The sequence below is a fragment of the Numida meleagris genome, chromosome 2 (assembly GCF_002078875.1).
Source record: "Numida meleagris isolate 19003 breed g44 Domestic line chromosome 2, NumMel1.0, whole genome shotgun sequence".
Taxonomy (NCBI): Eukaryota; Metazoa; Chordata; class Aves; order Galliformes; family Numididae; genus Numida; species Numida meleagris.
The window spans coordinates 46,135,443-46,155,688 of NC_034410.1; the positions used below are offsets into that span (position 1 = coordinate 46,135,443).

The 20,246-nt window shown below is 41.0% G+C and overlaps 1 protein-coding gene across 3 annotated transcripts in view; it reads left to right on the forward strand.

Moving 5' to 3' along the window:
• Nucleotides 1-18,384, forward strand: part of MLH1 (mutL homolog 1) — an 18,722-nt gene extending 338 nt beyond the window's left edge. Inside the window, exons 2-19 of one of the 3 annotated variants that reach the window (XM_021385978.1) lie at nt 411-501; nt 793-891; nt 1,471-1,544; nt 2,543-2,615; nt 4,976-5,067; nt 7,538-7,580; nt 9,161-9,249; nt 9,840-9,952; nt 10,321-10,414; nt 11,442-11,595; nt 12,326-12,699; nt 13,485-13,630; nt 15,231-15,339; nt 15,457-15,520; nt 15,991-16,155; nt 16,842-16,934; nt 17,399-17,512; nt 18,021-18,384. In XM_021385978.1, the coding sequence (XP_021241653.1) occupies nt 411-501; nt 793-891; nt 1,471-1,544; nt 2,543-2,615; nt 4,976-5,067; nt 7,538-7,580; nt 9,161-9,249; nt 9,840-9,952; nt 10,321-10,414; nt 11,442-11,595; nt 12,326-12,699; nt 13,485-13,630; nt 15,231-15,339; nt 15,457-15,520; nt 15,991-16,155; nt 16,842-16,934; nt 17,399-17,512; nt 18,021-18,188 (2,155 nt within the window). In that variant the 3' untranslated portion in view covers nt 18,189-18,384. Of the gene's footprint in view, nt 1-410; nt 502-792; nt 892-1,470; nt 1,545-2,542; nt 2,616-4,975; nt 5,068-7,537; nt 7,581-9,160; nt 9,250-9,839; nt 9,953-10,320; nt 10,415-11,441; nt 11,596-12,325; nt 12,700-13,484; nt 13,631-15,230; nt 15,340-15,456; nt 15,521-15,990; nt 16,260-16,841; nt 16,935-17,398; nt 17,513-18,020 lie in introns of those variants that run through there. The other 2 variants (XM_021385979.1, XR_002434938.1) reach the window with 2 other exon arrangements.

Consider the following 20,246-nt stretch of genomic DNA (forward strand, 5'->3'; position numbering starts at 1 on the left):
GGGGGGGGGGGGGGGGGGGGGGGGGAGCTGCAGCCATTGCTGGGGTTGCTGCCGGCTGTACGGCTGTGTCTGCGCCCAGCTGAGGGCCGACAGGAGGTACACTTGTGCTGAAGGGACAGCTCTCTCCAGAAGGACGCCCTGAACTGGTGTTGGCTTAGTTTGCTGCTGTGTTCGGTATGAACCGTTTGCTGTAAGTGAATTATTCGTTTACTGGTTTAGAAGATAAGGTCTGTCAAGGATACAAGTTGCAGCCTTTTCAGTAGTAAGTGACTCTACTACTTCCCTGGGCAGCCCATTCTAGCACCTGACCACTCTCTCGAAAAACAAGTGTTTCCTAATGTCCAGCATGAAATATACATATTTATTCTCTAGAATTGCTGTTCTCTAATGTGCTTTATTGGTTTCTGCAGTTTGGATGCTAAATCTACAAGTATCCAGGTAATAGTCAAAGAAGGTGGTCTGAAGCTCATCCAGGTCCAAGATAACGGCTGTGGTATCAGAGTGAGTAAAGTTTACAATAGACTGCTGTGCACTAATGTTTTATACATATTATCTCTTAAAACTTAATTCAGTTCGTAAATACTTCTGCTCTCGAGAAGACATGGAAAAATTGGAGGTGTTCAAGGCTGGGTTGGATGGGGCCCTGTGCAGTCTGATCTACTGGGTGGCAGCACTGCCCATAGCTGGGGGTTGGACCTGGGTGGGCTTTGAGGTCCTGCCCAGCCTAAGCCGTTCTATGATTTTTATGCAACAGAAAGCAACTATTACAATTCATTTGTCTCTTTCACAAAGAAGGAAGATCTGCACATCGTATGTGAGAGATTTACTACCAGTAAACTGCAGAAATTTGAAGACTTGGCTAGTATTTCAACATATGGTTTTAGGGGTGAGGTAAGCTCTTCATCAAGGTTTTGAAAGTGTTCACTGTTTATGGTTATCCTTTTGTACTGCTGTTTATGTAATTTCTCGTTCCTAGCGCCCTTTACAGAAGGTTCTGGTTTCTGAGAGTCTGCCTTTTGAATATAGTCAAAATATATTTCCATGTCTTTCAAGAATAAATGGATTCCTAGAGAAAGGTATATATTCTTGTTTTCTGGAGTAAGAAAACATTTAATTGAGGCAAGGCCTGTCTTCTCACGTGTTGCTTCAGGAGCCTGCAGCTGAAAGACCATGAAAAACTTGACAGGGTGGTAAATCCTTGATGACAGACATTTGGCTAAATACAGTAATTAAAGGCAAAAGCCTTTAATAAGGATTAAAGTTGGTTTTGTAGGTACTGGATAAAAGTTGGTTTTGTAGGTACTGAAATTCCTGAGAGCTCTACTGACCTACCATTTTCTTATGAAGTTTTTATTAGTTACCTGCAAGTAGTATATAAAAACCTTGTGGTGTTCTTTTAAAGTGTGTATACTTCTTTAGCACCAATGATCTCTAGAGCAAAGTCTAAAAAGATGCTTTTTCTTTCTCTAGGCATTGGCTAGCATCAGTCATGTTGCCCATGTTACGGTAACAACTAAAACAGCTGATGCAAAGTGTGCGTACAGGTATGCTAGTTATTATCCAAGTAACTTATGCTGTAGGTGATAATGAATGGATTCTCTTTCCAGTGCTCTTATTGGTGGCGGGGGGACAGACACTGAAGGACAGTTTTTGTTTCTAGGACAGCTATAAACAAGGACCAGAACCAGAAAACATATCAGAAAACATAGTTTCAGTGGTTTTTATTCCAGACTGTAAAGGGAAGCTTACCTAAATGGTACAGTTTAAAAAAGAGGGAAAAAAAATCTTAAAAGGCATTGCGCTTCAGCAGCTAACGTAGGGTAAACTTGTTGTCTTTTTCACATTTTGGGATAAAATGTATGTACACAGTCAGCACGTCTTGCAAATTCTAAAGTCTTTGAGCATGGGAGCTTGCTTCACGTTTCCTGATCAAAAGAATTTTGAATATTCTTCTCAAAACTCAAATATAAGTGAAAATATTTTTATTAATGTTTTCTTAATTAAGTATGTAGGGTCTGTGAAATGTCAAAAAAAAAAAAAAAAAAAGCGTGCCCTTTGAAATTCCAGTCTGTATAACCTGCTGAAATAACTGAATGGATCAGTAATCATTTGTGCCAAAATCCTTTTATGGACAAGAAAGAAACACACATCTTGTATGTAAAGTCAGGAATCTCTTAATAGTATAACTCAAGTGTAAAGTCTAGTGGAAGAATTATTATTAGTGCAGGTCTAAATATTAAAGAGGCTAAAATACAATAATCCTGCTATTACAGGAAAGTCTGAGTAGTGCAATTTCAAAACACATATCCTTTTACCTGGTACTTTTCCTTTGCTGTTATTCTCACTTTCCTGTGGGTCCAAAGGCTATTGAGAACTGCTTTCTTTTAGCAGAAAGTGGCGAGTTGCAGTCAATCTTCAGCAAACCAAGTTTTCTGCTGGGAATAGTATGATGATGATGGGGTTTCTGTCCTTTTTTCTTTTCTCTTTTTCCCCCACCCCTTTTAATTGTTGGACAACTTTTTACTTTCTCCTTTGTCCCTAGAGCCTCTTACAGTGATGGAAAAATTAAAGCCCCCCCAAAACCCTGTGCTGGAAACCAAGGGACACAGATCATGGTAGGTTGGTTGGTTTACTTGTTTTTGCATGTTCTCCTATTATTCCCAGGTCTTTCTATTTATACCACTTATTGTTATGTGTTGCATTACAAGGTATATGACAGCATCACTTAGTAGAATATTTTTGATGTGTTTTTTGTGTGCCTTGATTGCAACAGCTCTTTTAATGTTTATTTGCATTTCATTAAAACAGTCTAATCCACTGCTATCTGCAATGGAAGAAATATAATTTTCACTGGAAAAGAAGTGCTTTTGGGGTGGTGGTGTTGATTTAAGAACAAAGAACTAAAATACTTAAACATTGCATGTTTTTAGGTGAAACTAAGCAGGTAAGCAAAAACTGACTGTTAATCCATCTTAAGAGGTCCTTCATGCTAGGCTGTGTAGGGATGGGGTTAGGAAAGCCAGGGCCCAGCTTGAAATGTACTTGGCTAGGGAGGCCAGAAAGAACAAGAAAGGCTTTTACAGGTACCTCAACCAGAAAAGGAAAGCCCAGGAGGGCATACCCCCCTTCTGAGTGACGCAGGCAGGCTGGTAAGAACAGACAAGGAGAAGGCTGAGGTACTTAACTTTTTTGCCTTGGTCTTCCCTGATGACTGCTTGCCACGCAGCCTTCAAACGTTTGGTTTGGTAGGAGGGGATTGGGGAAGGAACATTCTTCCCACTCTAAGCGAGACTTGCATTCATGACCCCCTGAGGAACCTGAACATCTACAAGTCTATGGGTCCTGATGAGATGCATCCCAGAGTCCAGAGGGAATTGGCTGGTGTTGTCGCCCAGCCACTCTCTATATTTGAAAAGTTGTGGCAATCAGATGAAGACCCTGGTGACTGGAAGAAAAGTAACATCACACCCATTTTTAAGAAGGGTAAAAAGGATGACCCCTGGAACTACAGAACTGTCAGTCTCACCTCTGTGCCAGGGAAGATCCAGGAACAGATCCTCCTGGAAGCTACATTAAGGTGCATGGAAGGCAGGGAGATGATGTGGGAGAGAACCAGCATAGCTTCACCAAGGGCAAATCCTGTTTGACCAACCTAGTGGCCTTCTGTGATGGTGTCACTGCATCAGTGGACAAGGTAAGAGCCACTGATGTCATCTACGTCGCCTTCAGTAAAGCCTTTGACACGGTGCCCCACAACTTCCTTCTCTCAAATTGGAAAGATAAGGATTTGATGGGTGGACTGTTCAATGGACAAAGAACAGGCTGCAGGATCGAGTCCAGAGAGTGGTGGTCAATGGCTCAATGTCTGGATGGAGATTGGTGACGAGTGGTGTCCCCCAGGGTTTGGTGCTGGGGCCGATACTCTTTAATATCTTCATCAGTGACATTGACAGTGGGGTTGAGTGCACCCTCAGCAAGTTTGCAGATGACACCAAGCTGTGGGGTGCTGTCGGCATACCAGAGGGATGGGATGCCATCCAGAGGGGCCAAGACAGGCTTGAGCAGTGGGCCCGGGTGAACCTCATGAGGTTCAGCAAATCCAAATGCAAGATCTTGCACCTGGGTTGAGGCAACCCCCATTACCAATACAAGCTGGGGGATGAAAGGACTGAGTGCAGCCATGCTGAAAAAGACCTGGGGCTACTGGTGGATGGCAAGCTGGACTTGAGCCAGCAGTGTGCTTTCAGTCCAGGAAGCCAATCGCATCCTGGGCTGCATCAAAAGAAGCGTGGCCAGCAGGTCGAGGGAGGTGATCCTGCCCCTCTGCTCTGCACTGGTGAGGCCTCACCTGGAGCACTGCGTGCAGATGTGGAGTCCTCAGTACAGGAGAGACATGAACCTGTTGGAGCGCGTCCAGAGGAGGGCCACAAAAATGATCCACAGGATGGAATGCCTCTCCTGTGAGGACAGGCTGAGAGAGCTGGGGCTATTCAGCCTGGGGAAGAGAAGGCTGCAAGGTGACCTGATAGCAGCCTTTCAGTATCTGAAGGGGAGCTACAGGAAAGGAGGGGACAGACTCTTTAGCAGGGTCTGTGGTGATAGAACAAAGGGAAATGGCTGCAAGCTCAGGGAGGGTAGATTTAAATTAGGTATAAGGAAAAAATCTTCTACAGTGAGGTTGGTGAGGCCCTGGAACAGGTTGCGTAGAGACGTGGTTGATACCCCATCCCTGGAGACTTTCAAGGTGAGTTGGATCAGGTCCTGGGCAACCTGGTCTAGCTGTGGTGTCCCTGTTCATTGCAAGGGAGTTGGAATAGATGGTCCTCAGAGGTCCCTTCCAAATTTAAGGATTCTGTGATTCTATAAACTAAAATGTTCTCAGAAAATTTTGTAGTATCTGTTCAGAACTTAATTTAATTATATAGTGAGAGAATTTTTTTTAATCATCTTTAATTATGATCTTTGTCTCTTGTAGGTTGAAGATCTTTTTTACAACGTAAATACAAGGAGGAAAGCTTTAAAAAATCCAAGTGAAGAGTATGCAAAAATACTAGAAGTTGTTGGCAGGTAAACTGAAATAAGCAGCTCTAATTCCAGCCCATGAAGAGCATGGGTTTTTCAGAGAGATTGGCGTGTGTGTGGTATTGTCATTTTGTTGTTGCTTTTTGTTTGTTTTGTTTTTACTATTTTTTTTAGTGTACAATGTTAGTTAACAGTCTAAGTTGATAGAGAAAATTCAGATGAAAAACTGTGTGCTCGATTCAGGTGTATTATTACTAAGAATCCCAGCAAACAAATGGAGATAGACTTGAATAAGGGAACTTCAAATAAACTTGACTTGAAAAGAGTCCAAGTAAAAACTGTGCAAGAGTGGTGAGATTTGGTCGAATGTGAAAAAGCTGAATAACAATATGACTTCTTAAAAAAAAAAAAAAAAAAAAGTTCCGTTATTGGGTTCCTTTTCTGCATAAAACTGCTTTGCACTCCCAGTAAAAACAGAAGGTAACAAAGAATAGCAAGGCACTATGTTAAGTTTTAGCCTGATCCCTGAATGAGCTACTTAAGAGTCTTCACTGTGTAGGAACACTTCAGCCTGGAAGTTAAGAGGCAGATCTGACTGTTGCGTGGAATGTGCTGGTCTGAAGTCTTGCTGAGTTTCTCTTCCAACTCAGCCTTCTATGATGGAGTGGTGGCACCAGTGGACAAAGGAAGGGAAACAACTGATGTCATCGACGTGAAGTTTTGGTAGGCCTTTGTCATGGCCCCACACCGTGTCTTTATCTCTGAACTGGAGAGAGATGGATTTGAAAGCTGGACTGTTCAGTGAACAGAGAGTTGGTTGGATGGTCATAGCCAGAGTGTTGTTGTCAGTGTCTCTATGTCCGGGTGGAGGCTGGTCACGAGTAGTGTCCCTCAGGGGTTCATCTTGGGACCAGCGCTCTTCAACATCTTCATCAACGACATAGACAGTTGGGATCGAGTGCATGATCAGCAAGTTTGCTAATGACACTAAGCTGAGTGGTGCAGTTGGAATAATAGAAGGGAGGGATGCCATCCAGAGGTACCTGGACAGGCTTGAAAAGTGGGCATGTGAGAATTTAATGAGTCAAGGCAGTCTCAGATTTGAGTACAGGCTGGGTTAAGACAGAGCAACCCTGCAGAGAAGGGGTCCTGATAATGGACGAAAAGCTGGACAAGAGCCAGCACCTTGCTCTTGCAGCCTGTAAGGCTAAAAGTATTCTGGGCTGCATCAAGAGAAGTGGCCAGCAGGGAAGGGGAGGTGATTGTCCCCTCTGCTCTGCCCTTGTGAGGCATCATCTGGAGTGCTGCATCCAGGTTTGGGGCTCCCACTACAGGAATAATGTGGAGCTGTTGGAGCAGGTCCAGGAGAGGGCCACAAAGATGATCAGAGGGCTGGAGCACCTCTCCTATGAAGAAAGAGGTTGAGGGAACTGGGCTTGTTTAGCTTGGAGAAGAGAAGGCTCTGAGGAGGAGACCATATTGCTGCCTTCCAGTACTTGAAGGAAGCTTATAAGCAGGAGTGGGACTGACATTTTTACATGGTCTGATAGTGAAAGAACAAAGGGGAATGTTTTTAAATTTAAAAGAGGAGAGACCACCTTAACTAGATGTTAGGCAGCAGTCTTTTACTGAGGATGGTGAGGTGCTGGATCAGTTTGCCCAGAGAAGTTGTGGGTACACCATCTCTGAAGGCATTCAAGATCAGGTTGGATGGGGCCCTGGGCACCCTGATTTGATGGGTGGCAACCCTGCCCATGGCAGGGGTTGGAACTAAATGATCTTTAAAATGTCCCCTCCAACTTAAGCCATTCTATGATCACTTTTTTTTTTTATTAGAATTTTATAATCTTTTTTGGGTTGATTTTTTTTTTTTCTCACGTTGAATTCTTGTGTTTCTGCCAGTCCTGGCTATAGCAGTCTAACCTCTGCATTTTTAATGTTCTTATCTTGTATGGTTCTTCTCTGTTGTTTTGGTTCTTTTTTGTTTTTTCTCTGTGACTTAGCAATATTTTTAGAAGTTTAAGCCAAGGTTATGCAGCTGATGTGTATCATAACTTGGCCTTGGATAACAGGCAGCTGAACCATCCGGGATGGGTAGAAAGCCAGCTATTTCTCAGACCTTTCTTCATACAGGTTGAGAGTTGAGAAGCAAAATGTCCTCAGTATTAAACCTATCTGTTGAAACTGAACTAACAAGACCTATGTAAGTTGGATTAGGTTTGTTGCTATTTTTTTTGTGGTTATTTTATTATTATTTTAGTTTTCCTTGAGAAATAAACTAAGCTGATTTTTTTTTTTCCCTCCCACGTGGTTACAGGTGAGTTACAAACGGAAAACCTTTTCTTAATAGCTGTTAAGTCTACAAAACCTTAGTTTGGCTCAAATTGCATTGCTGTCTAGGAGGAAATGACTTGTGGACATGTTACTAGCTTTTTTTTTTTTTTTTTAGCATTCTCAAAAAGTAACCATTCCTTTTTCTTTCACATACTGCAGTCTTTTTTTTTTTTTCTTTCAGATATGCCATCCATAACTCAGGTATCAGCTTTTCAGTTAAAAAGGTATGTAAGTAAAGTCCTTATAATTTTGCCATATACATATCTGGTCAAGCTTTTATTTTATATATATATTTCTCTTGCACACACATAGATATGAAAGTAACAGAATAGTTGTGCTGCCTCTTTTGCAGAGGGAATAGTATACAGAGCTTTCCCTTGTACTGAAATGTTGAAGTATACTTTGTTGCAGTTGAGTAGAAATCGCTTGAGCTAACAGTAAATGAAACAGAAAGTCTTTCTCAGGAGTTTGGCATTTTCTGTGTGGTCAACGTTTCATTTGTTTTAGCTTTATTATAGAATCATCAAATGACTTGGGCTGGAGGGGATCTCAAAAGATCATCTAGTTTCAGTCTCCCTGCTGTAGGCAGGGCTGCCACCCACCACATCAGGCTGCTCAGGGCCCCATCCAACCCAGCCTTGAACGCATCCAGGGATGGTGCACCCACAGCTTCTCAAGGCAGCCTGTGTCAGTGCCTCACCACCCTCATGAACAATTTCTTCCTTATATCTAATCTTAAACCTATCATTTTTTAGTTTAAAGCCGTTCCCCCTTGTCCTGATAAGAGTCCCTCGCCTGCTTTCCTGTAGGCCCCCTTTAGTTACTGGAAGGCCATTCTGATTTCAGACCTGATTTACTGCATGGGTGGTTCATAATTCTCCCAGTCCCTGCCTTTGTCATCTGTGTCTTGGGCAGTGTGGATAGAGCACTTGTCAGTGAAGAATGAGGCAAAAAAAAAAAAGTCATTGAGTACCTCAGTCTTCTCCATATCCTGTGTAACCATATGTCCTTCTGGAGAGAGTCAACGTTTTCTTCCTTTTATTACCACTGTACCTATAGAAGCTTTTCTTGTTGCCCTTGATGTCCCTGGCCAGATCTAATTGTTTCCTAACCTGATCCTTGTCTGCTTGGATAAATTCTCTGCATTCCTCGCAGGCACACTTCCACCCTCTGTAGGCTTCCTTTTTGTGTTTGAGTTTGTCCAGGAGCATCTTATTCATCCATCTGTCCACCAGACCTCCTGGTGTTTTTGCTTCCTCTTTGTTGGGATGCTTAGCTCCTGAGCTTGGAGGAGGTGATCTTTGAATATTAACCAGCTTTCTTGGGCCCCTCTTCCTTCCAGGGCTTTATCCTATGGTACTTTACCCCGCAGATCCCCAAAGAGGCACAAGTCTGCCAAAGTGAGCTTGCAGCATACCTTCCTCGCTGCCCTAAGGATCTTGAAGTCCACTATTTATAAGCTGTTTCAGTCTTTTTTGAAAGTCTAGTTACTAATAACTGGATTAAATAGAATTGTGTAAAGTACCTTCATTCTGTGACATTCTTGACACTTATTTCTAGAACTGGCTACGTTCTTCAATTTGAAAGATGGAGTATTAGCCTGAGTAGGTCTGATGTGGCCTAGCATATTCTGCAGTCTGGTGCCATTTAACATTTATTGCTTTTCTAAACACAAGTAAATAATAATATAAAACATCCAATGACATTATATCGTTTGTTAGAAATGTTATTGTTAACTTTAATGTGTTTATGAAACTTCAGACAGAACTGTGAATTGACGAATAGTCCTTTCTGGTCTTTTCAGCAAGGTGATACTGTGTCAGATGTTAGAACTTTATCAAATGCTACAACTGTGGACAACATTAGGTCCATCTTTGGAAATGCTGTTAGCAGGTATGTTGATGTTGAGTTTCATTTTGACCTGAAGTTTTCTAATACATCTCCCTCTTTCTTCTCTTGTAAAGAACACAGGCTGTGCTAACTCTTCCTGTTCTCCCTTCAAAGTGAATTACAGAGAGAGACTGTTGCAGTAATTAAAACAAACAAACAAACAAAAAACCTTCTCAGAACAGAGAAGGTGTCAGTTTGATTCAGTTACTAAAACCATAACTTACATGTAAGGAATTAGACTTCTAATACATGAAAACACCTTTAGGCTGCAGTATTTATTTACCATATATTAGTTTTTCTCTATTTCCAATGCTTTTTTGATACAGTTTTCCCTTTGCACAGCCCTGAAGAAGTTGCAGAAAGAAAACAAAAGGAGAAAGAAAATGCAGCTGGCGCTTCCTTATTTGTGTGGCTAAATAATTTTATGGCCCAGCAAAGAATGTTTGAACTTTCAAACAGTTCAAATGTTGTCCTTAACCATGACATAACTACAGTATAGAACAGTATCTTGCTACTTGAGAGGGCTGTTTGAAATTTGCATTAATGGAAGAATACATTTTTTTGTGTGTGTGTTTCTGTCAAACTGTCAACAGGGAACTCATAGAAGTGGGCTGTGAGGATGCAAATCTGGCCTTTAAATTGAAAGGCTACATCACGAATGCAAACTACTCTGTGAAGAAATGTATATTTTTACTCTTCATAAACCGTAAGTTATAAAAATAAAAAGCACCATGTTGTGCAGTCGTATGCTGCTTACATAATAATCAGTGGAGCACAGCTTGCTGATGAATTGCAAAAGCACGAACATTTTGCAAAAGTGTCGAAGAATTAATATTGCTATTAACTGTAGATCTCAAGGTGTTTCTCAGTTTTTAATGTGGGTCGTGTTGTGCACTGAAAGTACTGGAGAGCAGCTCATACTGGGCCTAAAGTAACGGAAGCTTGTAGAACATCAAAGTTACGCATGCCTTTTGAAGATGCAAAGCTTGAAGATACTGGTTTCAAGGATTAGTTAGGCACTGTCTAATCTATTTCAGTGGCATTCTTTGACACTAGCATTTTGTTCTGTTTCAGATCGGCTGGTAGAGTCAACTGCTTTGCGGAAAGCCATAGAGACAGTGTATGCTGCTTATTTGCCAAAAAGTACGCATCCGTTCCTATACTTAAGGTAAAGTAACAGCAAGAAGTAGCCTGGCAATACTGCAGCGCACTTGAAATCTTAGGACAATGAGCCAAGAACTGCTGAGGCTGTAGGAGAAGGCAACAGGGAAACTCAAGGAAAATACTTCAAAGGAATTAAGGAGTTATCCTCCAACAAGGTGACAAGGCTGGCTGCCCAGCTGAAGTGCCTCAACACCAATGCATACAGCTTGGGAAAAGCAGGAGGTGTTGGAAGCCACTGTGGTACTAGAAAATGGTGATGTAGTTGCTGTTACTGAAACCTGGTGGGATGATTCCCACGACTGGAATGTGGCTGTTGATGGCTACAAGCTGTTCAGAAGGGGCAGATGAGGGAGGAGGGGTTAACCTCTACATCAAGAAAGGAACAGTGTGAAGAGCTGTCCCTGAAGAACGGCCACCAGCAAGTCAAAAGCCTATGGGTGAGAGTTAAGAGACTGAGGCAACAAAGGGAGCCTTGTGGTTGGTGTCTACCACAGGCTGCCTGATCAAGTGCAGCCTGTTGATGACACTTTCTTCCTCCAGCTGCAGGAAGCACCACGCTCACAAGCTCTTGTCCGGCAGGGGTCTCAACGACCCTGACATCTGCTGGAAAAGTAGCACGGCAAGCTGTAGGCAAATCCAGCAGGCTTCTGGAATGCATCAAGGATAACTTCTTAAGCCAAGTAATAGGAAGCCCCACCGGGGGGATGCAGTACTGGACCTGTTGTTCACTAACACAAATGAACTGATTGGTGACCCCAGGATATAAAATATATTTCTGAAAACTTTGTAGTAGTCCGATGGAGAGGTTGATTTAAGCTTATTTATGCAAGCTGACTTGGCTGAAATCAGAATAGAGTTTTAATATACCAAATAAAACTGACTGTAGAGTAACTTGAAGTTTTGGGACCGTTATGGTTTCTTTCCATGGAGTAATTGGTGCCTAGTTTGACAAACTTTATACTGAACCAATTTGTACCCTCTCCGCCATCCATGGGTAATTTTATGTTAATTTCTTTTAAAATGTTTTCCAGCCTGGAAATAGCCCCTAAAAACGTAGATGTGAATGTGCACCCTACAAAGCATGAGGTCCATTTCCTTCATGAAGACAGCATTCTAGAGCGTGTGCAACAACACATAGAAAGCAAGCTGTTGGGTTCTAATTCTTCAAGGATGTACTTCACTCAGGTGAGGATACATGTTTCAGGTGACCACAGCCCTGTACAAAATACTTTAACAGTAGTGGATGTATTATTTACTTCCTTCAAAAGCACAAGCTAGGCTAGTCAAACAGTGTTATACTGGTAGCTTGAGATCTTTAGTGTTTTGGGGATTAAATTGCTTGAATATACCAATGTTAATAAAGTGGGAATGAACTTACTGGATAAGAAGTGCATGAAAATATCTTGAACAGATACTTAACAGAAAGTTATTTAATCTTTTTGATTTTACAGATATATTACCCTCCAAACTTGGTCAGCTTTTATTCTGCCCTTTTCACAGGAAATGTGAGACTGAGGAAATTGTTTACTCTGTGTATTCGATGACACTGAATGTAACCCAACTGGAAGAATAGCAGGAAAAATGTCCTAATCTCTTAAATAGAGAATATAAGAACTAAAATTGTAATCTTTTTTTACAAAGTTTTCCTTGTGCTCTTTTACATTAAAGACTTTGCATTTCAGACAAGGGAATGCTAACTGATGATTTCTGTAGATGCCAAGATAATTACACTCATGTTACGTGAATAGTAAGCACGAGGCTGGTGGTTGTTCAAGCAGCTGACATGGTTTCTGTGGGGTTTGGAAGTTGCTTGCTTTTGAGCAGTAAGGTGCCGTGAGAAACAGATACGATCTTTGTGTTTTCTGTGTACTCTTACTTACGATTGATCTCTCTCCTTTCTCATATCGTAATGAAGACTTTGCTTCCGGGGGCCGAATGTTCTTCCAGTGAGGTGGTAAAATCAGCAGCAAGCTCTTCTACAGCTACGAAAGGAACCAGTGATAAAGTTTACGCGCATCAGATGGTCCGCACTGATTCCCGAGAGCAGAAGTTGGATGCTTTTCTTCAGCCAGTGAACAACCCCCTGAGTACAGGCCCCACTGAAGAGAGAACAGGGGTTAATGCGGGACCTCCGGAGGGCACGGTCAGGCCAAGGGATGCTGAAATGGAAGATGTCAGTGAGCTACTTGAAACAGGTGATCTTGTTGAAATGGCTGACGTTCAGCAGGATGCAGTGATGCCCGGAGGGCTGAGTAAGAGTGGACACTCTCCTGAGAAAGCATTTCCTCGGTAAGTCTCATCTTTCCTGAGGTTCTACCTGTTTATTTCATGGCATCACCCTGGATTTGAAGGTTTTTGTCATCTCTTTGGACATTTGCTTTCAGAAGGATTTTTTTTTTTCTAGAGTAACCTCTCACAGCATTTTCATGAGAAACCTGATTTCATCTGTGAACTGCAAATTACATAACTTGTGAAAAAATTTGTAACTGGAATGGGATTTCCATGTGTGCTGCAAGGCAGGAAACAGTATGAATAATGATACTGACTTTACTTCAGAGAGATTATATCAGTCTGCCTCACTTCCCAGGTTCACCCTTTCATGGTATTGCAGAAAGATAGAAACTACATCACAGAATTTTGCAGCTGTTACCCTAGTAAAGATAAAAACCCTGTAACATTTTACAGCTACCACAGGGGGCTATTTTGAGAGGCCAGAGTCTTCTGAGAGAATCTGGTTAGTTTTTTCCTCACTATTACAGACAAGAATGGAAAAAATAATGAGGAATAACATCTTGTGAGGTGTCTTTTAGAGCCTAATTGGCTCATTGCATAAACAACACACAAATGATGTAACAAGCATTAAAGATTCTTTCTTTATGAATTATCCTTTTTCTAATGAATTGTGCCTAGTAAGTAAAATAACACAGTATTTCTTTCTGGGAAACTTTGAGAAAACTTCCTGCTTTTCCTTTATTAAAGTAGAATATGTGAATTCAGCATCCCATCCATTTGAGTGTGTTTTGCTTAAGAGATAGAAAACCAGAATGCGTTTCCTCTTTGTTTTTATATTGCAGAAAGAGACCACGGGAAGACACTGACGTACAAATGGAAGAAGACACCAGAAAGGAAATGACTGCTGCCTGCACCCCTAAAAGAAGAATTATCAATTTGACCAGCGTGTTGACTCTTCAGGAGGAAATCAGCAACCAGGCACATGAAAGTAAGCAAGGGTTTTGCTTCTTAGGTTTATTTTAGCAAATAAAGATGATATTTTGGACTACTAAGGGGGAAAAAGAGTTAAAAAGGTGTCCTGGATTCTTTATCCATTCTTAATAGTTCGTAAATCTTAAGTCATAACTAATGCCATAAAATCACAATTTGAAAAACTGAGTTACTTAGTAATTTTGAAGCAAATGTAAGTTAAAGTATCATTGTTATAAGAAAATTGGCTTAGTTGCATGATTCCAAAATAGATTAATAAGGAGAACATAATAATGGGACAGGCTTGATAATCACATTTTTTATTTACTAATTTGCTTGCCATTTTTATTTGGATCTGTCCCATGTATGTAAGGGGAGTTCACAAGAGAGTGGGGAAAGGGTTTGGAAAAAGATGAAAGGTTTGCAGTTCTTCCTAAGGTTGCTCCCTCTTCACTCCTTCAGTTGCTTTAAGAATCACGTAATCACACTGAGTCACACAATGCCGTGTTATTCAGCTAGCCTAAATTTTGGGAATCTTGCTCGTGTTGTTGTGGTGGTGGTGTTGAAATTACTGTTTCTGAAATAACTAACTTGGTTAAGAAAATTCTGAAGATCGGGAGTTTTGGTAAGCGTGTACTGACACTACTTGTGCTCCAGAAGCTGTTTCACAGTAGGATGGTAATTCTGAGCTGGTGACTTCATAGTTGACTGTCACAGTTTAAATACCGGAATCACAGTTAAATTCCTGTGCCATAAAATATCCAAAAATGCCATAAGCTGTGTGGCAGAACTTGTGCGGCTGCTTGAGGCTTTCTTATCTCCATATATGTAAGAAATACCCACAAGAGATTTTTGTCAGAAATTCTCTTCCTGCAGTGCTGCAGTATGCTGGAAAAAGTAACCATGGAATTTGGTAGCGCAGTGCTTTGCGTTTCATGTGCTGTGATTGCGATGCCCTGCTTTTATAATGAAGCTGCTTCTGAGGGTTGTAGTGACTTGCAGAAAATGAACATGGAAACTAAACTTATCAGGCTGTTTTAAATAAAAAGAAGGCCAGGAACTTACTGAGGGGGGAAGAGGGATGGGATTATGGACCTAATCTACTGCATTTCCAGAACCTAGTCTGACAGCACTCGATTTTGTTACAATTTTTGTTCTGCGTCTAGAAGGATGCTAGAAGGAGCCCAGTGGAGGGCCACAAAGATGATAAAGGGCCTGGAGCATCGAGGCTGAGTAACCTGGGTCTGTTCAGCCTGGGGAAAGGAAGACTGAGAGGGGATCTGATCAATGTTTATAAATACCTAAAGGGAAGTGGGAGGCAAATGGATGAGGCCAGGCTCTTCTTGGTGGTGTGCAGTGATAGGACAAGGAGTAATGGCCTAAAACTTGAACACAGGAAGTTCCATACTAACATGCATATACTCAAAGACTTCAAAATGAATTGATAATTGGTAGCAGTACAGGCCTATATTAGGAGCTGTAGCGTAGCAATGACTGAACAGTAACCAGACTTTAAAAGTCACGGATGACTTAACAGAGTAATTTGGGGCAGGCTTAGTGCATAGGATATTATACTTTTTCTCTTATTGTTTCCTTTCTTTTCCTCCCTTCACTTTCAGGTCTTCAGGAGATGCTGCGTGATCACTCGTTTGTTGGCTGTGTCAGCCCTCAGTGGGCTCTGGTGCAGTATCGGACAAAACTGTATCTTCTCAATACAACAAAACTCAGGTGAGGAAGCTGTTGTTTCCAAGATGACCCATGCTTTTTCCCCTCTTAATTACAATACCTTGGAGATGCATGATTGCATCTCCATTGAAAACAACAAATTTTTGTATTTCAATTTAGCCAGGAACTCTTCTACCAGATACTTATTTATGACTTCGCAAACTTTGGAGTCCTGAGACTCTCTGTAAGTATGACTTTGTATTCTATATAAGAATGTTTATTTACAGTAACCCTGTCCTTTCAAATAATGTATATGTTTATAGGTTCATTTTTGCCCACTGTAAGAGTGATGTGCAGATTCCTTTACAGTAATACAAAGTGGCAAACCTGTAGTAATTTTGTAGCTGCAGCTGTAGATTGTGATCCTGGCTGCTAGTTGTACTTCTGACTATTCACCAGGCTTTGCTCATATGTTAGTACAAATAATTGTACTGTACTTTGTGTTTATCAGAAGTGCTGTTGAATGATAGTGCTCTGCACAGAGTTTTATCACAAATAAATTCACACTTTAAACTGGTTGATGAGCTGGTTTGCTCTGTGGGCCAGAAGCTGTATATTTAACTCTGATTACATGTGAAGGAAGAAGCCATAGATTTGTAAGGGTGGGAGCAGTAGGTTGATCATTAACAACACTTCTGCTTCTTCTACTTCTAGGAGCCAGCTCCTTTATATGAGCTTGCAATGCTTGCTTTAGAGGACCCTGAGAGTGGCTGGACAGAAGAAGATGGCCCCAAAGAAGGGCTTGCTGAGTACATAGTTGAGTTTCTGAAAAAGAAGACTGAAATGTTGAAAGATTATTTCTCTCTCGAAATTGATGAGGTGACTGCTGCTATTACTCTTCACACTAAATAGTGCAACATTTTGGCACCTGGTAATGGCAATAGTTTGCTTGCAGTGCTTACTATCAGCAAGAGCTAGCTCCGGTAAGACTTGGGTGGTTTACCCCTTTCATTAAAAATGCTCAGGACTTATGCTGCTTTTAAAGGAGGGCTATGCAAAGTTTAATTAACTATCAAATAAAATACTTGAGTCATTGCTTTAGTAACTAGCCTGCAGCTTTCCTATCCAACAAGGTATGCACCTTAACTTTAGCCCAGGCTGGGCTACAGGATCTCCCTTGATTCTAATATTTGAGTGGCCTACTGCATCTCTTACTCTGTACAAAACTGAACAGCTTTATATAACTTAGGCTCCTCACCTCAGTATTTTCAGTGGAAATAGGACTGGCATAGTCAGTGGGTAGAGGTAGAGGAGCAAGCTGAGTTGAGGTCTCCCAGAGGTGAAAGCTCTAAACTGAGGGATTATAAGTTAAACACCATCACCAACTCTCTTTCCTCGATGGCTGCCTGGAATTGGGCTTCAAAAACTTGCAACTTCAGATACCCCTAATGCTCAGCAAGCTTAGCAAGAAACAGTCTTAAAATAGGTAACAGTTCTAGTGCTTTCACTGCAAGAAAAACATTTTTTTTTTTTTTTTAACTTAAGCAGTAGCATTGCCTTTTCAGGAAGGAAACCTTACTGGATTACCACTTCTGATAGACAACTACGTTCCCCTGCTGGAGGGACTACCGATGTTTATCCTTCGTTTGGCTACCGAGGTATGTTTTCATAACTTATTTGTTTTCAAATGTATTTTTTCATTTAGGAAACAGTGAAGTTGAATCAAATGAATTAATGGTAAGATGCAAAGGAGGGGCTTAAATTGATGAAATACACTGTTATGTACTCTGGGCACTGTTGCAATGGTCGCTGATTAATTGGACTTTGCCTCTAAATTCATAACTACTAATTGAATATGTTTTGATTTGAATGCCTTCATTTTCACTCATTTCTGTTCAGTGCCTTCGCCTTACTAACACAAAAATAGCCAAAGCATTATTCTGTACTGTAGGGAACCTGCTATAGCAGTGGGGTTGGACTCTGAAAACTAGAGTTCCCTTCCAACCCTTACAGTTCTGTGCTTCTGTGATTTTGATTTTTATTTTTCCCTCCATATTAGGAATTGTTACCAAGTCTCTGGCCACTTACCAGATTTTATTAAATTATTTCCTTCTTCTAACAGGTAAACTGGGATGAAGAGAAGGAGTGCTTTGAAAGCCTAAGTAAAGAACTGTCTATGTTCTACTCCATTAGAAAACAATATATAATAGATGAAACCAACCTGACACACTCTCAGGTACCATAATATGTTACTACTTATATAACAAGCATTAACAAGACAAACTATACCTTTTTCTCCCCCAACCTACAGACTTCTAATCCCAAATCTACTTTCAGTGAAGTAAATCAAGTAGAAGTGCAGCATATTTCTGAAACAATGTGGCTCACTTTTCCTAACTGTCTGTACTGAGAGAACCTTTTAACACTGGGCATTGCAGTATACATAATGTATATACTTGGCCTCAGTTTGGAAAGTGGTGTTTTTTAACCTGCTGAGCTATAAGCAGCTTCTATAGGAGGATGCATATAAACCTAAAATGTAGTTTGCTTATGTCTGAAGTATTTGCTTAATCATTCAGTTAAGCTAGCCAGTTCTGCAAGTGACACCACTCAAATGGATGTTTCAGAGCTTAAAATTAACTTGGCTGTACAGGATGAACTTGAGTACTAGCAGAATTTTAGCCTCAATACTCTGACGAAGTTGAAGTGCTCAGTTTGTTTGTCCTTTTTGTTCTGTATTTCAGAATGAGGATTCTGACTCTGGTTCACCACCGTGGAAGTGGACAGTGGAGCATGTAGTTTACAAAGCCTTTAGGACTCATCTTTTACCTCCTAAACACTTCACAGATGATGGCAACATTTTGCAGCTTGCCAACCTGCCTGACTTGTATAAAGTTTTTGAGAGATGTTGAGCAAGTAATTATTTGTATAGATTTGTGCATAACTAAAAAAATATTTGTTACGTTCTGTTGTATTTAGATAAAATCTTGGGGGGGTGGGAAGAGAGGCTTTAATGACAACAAACATATTATATTTTTCTTCAGTTTATCAGAGAACAAAAAGAATCAGTTATAACCTAAAATAAAAAAAATAAAGATTTCATTTACCGCTTGTGTGTCAAGTTAAGTTTGCTTGAGAAGAGAATGAGCTGAGGCTAACTGAAGTGTAAGTGCTTCAACGTGGCTTGACCCCTGAAGGCAAGATTACCAACTTCCTTTTGTTTGACAGCACCTGCGTCAGCAAAACAACAGTCTCTATGAACATCAACTTAAGGCACGTGCAGTAATATTTTAGTACAGGACTAGCTGATGTGGTATTTCAGAACTCCTGCTTGAAATAAGGGGGATCACTTGCCTTTATCAAGGAGTGTGGAAGTGGAAACAGGACTTTGGTGCCAGGTCGCAAGTGAGTTTGCACACATGAAATCTGCTTCAAAGAAGAGCTGCAGTTGATAGAAAATTGTCTACAACTGTACACAAACATGCTATAATATGTGTTGCACACTCATGCTCTGTAACAAATACCAACTCCCAGCAACACCCCCCTGCAGGTTCCCAATCCTCCACATAGGAAATTGTACATTATTTGCTTTCCCTTTTTGATATTTAATGAAAAACTGATTAAACAGCACCGTTAGTGACACCATGGTGTTACTACTCCCCGTTCTATTAGGCCTCTGAGTGCAGTTCCTCTCTTGGGACCACGTGCCCTTCTTGGCATGAATGGTGAAAGGCAGAGAACCGGCCCATGAAGGCACTCCCTGTTCTTTGCCCCTGCCTTCCCATAAATTGCAAAAAGTAGCAGATCAGAGTGTTACGGCACCCCTCTCCTCTTCCCTGCAATGTATTTTGCAGTTCTTAATGCAATAGATCATCAACCATAACATTCATAAACCTGATAGGAATTACAAAATGACAGACAAGGATATCAATTTGGTCAACAGTTTGAGTTGTTAGTTTTTTTATATTCAGTTCTTCATTCAAATTTGCCTCTTGAAACAGGACTCATTCCAAATCTCATTTTCAAGCCTAATAAAAACCAAATTAAGCAAATGACAAACAGCATGCAGCCACACTTGCTGTCTTTACTACAGTTCAGATTCATCTTTTCAAACCAGAAAAGCTCTACGTGAGCTTCTTTGTTGCTTGCTTGTTGAACTGCTTACATCAACTCCACTACGTGCAACGTTCAGGAAAATGGAAAAATTATACTGAAGCATTTCTCCAGGCCTGACATACATTAGTAACTTAAGTTAAAGAGCGGCTGAAGGAACTGGGATTGTTCAGTCTGGAGAAGAGGAGGCTCAGGGGAGACCTTCTCACCCTCTACAACTCCCTGAAAGCAAGCTGTGGTGACTCCAACATTGTAAAGTGACAGCTTCTCAATTTTTATTCTTCTAATGATTTATTCTTACCTGTATCCTCTCAAACAGATCTTGAATATTCTGAAGTGACACGACTGATAGGATAAAAAGATATGTTAGGATCAACTTAATAGTCACACTGGAGAATTTTTGAAACAGCACACTGAAGCCAAAGCACCGCCATCAATGTATGCTGATCTTCCATGTGAAGGAAGATGGAATGCATCATCTTTAGCCATACGCATTTGCAGAACTGTTATTGGAGCAAAAAGGCAAGTGATGTTCCTACTGTTAAAGCTTGAGCAACTACAACAGAATTAAATAGGTGTGAAGGTATTTTCAAATAACCTTAAATGTAGCTTTTGCAGACTTCAATAGCAACAATTCTCTCTCCTTTTCCTTTGTAATGCCTCCAAATGTTCTTCGTGTGGTCCTGCTGGAATTGAGGCTACAGCCCAGCTAAGGAAGTGATAATGTGAATGATTCAAGCCCACTCTTACATGATCACCCAGCCAACCTGCAACATCTCATACTTTAAGCTGTAAACAGAACAAAAACCTTTGCAACCACACAGCCCTAAAGAGCCATGAAGAAAAGCTATCACTTG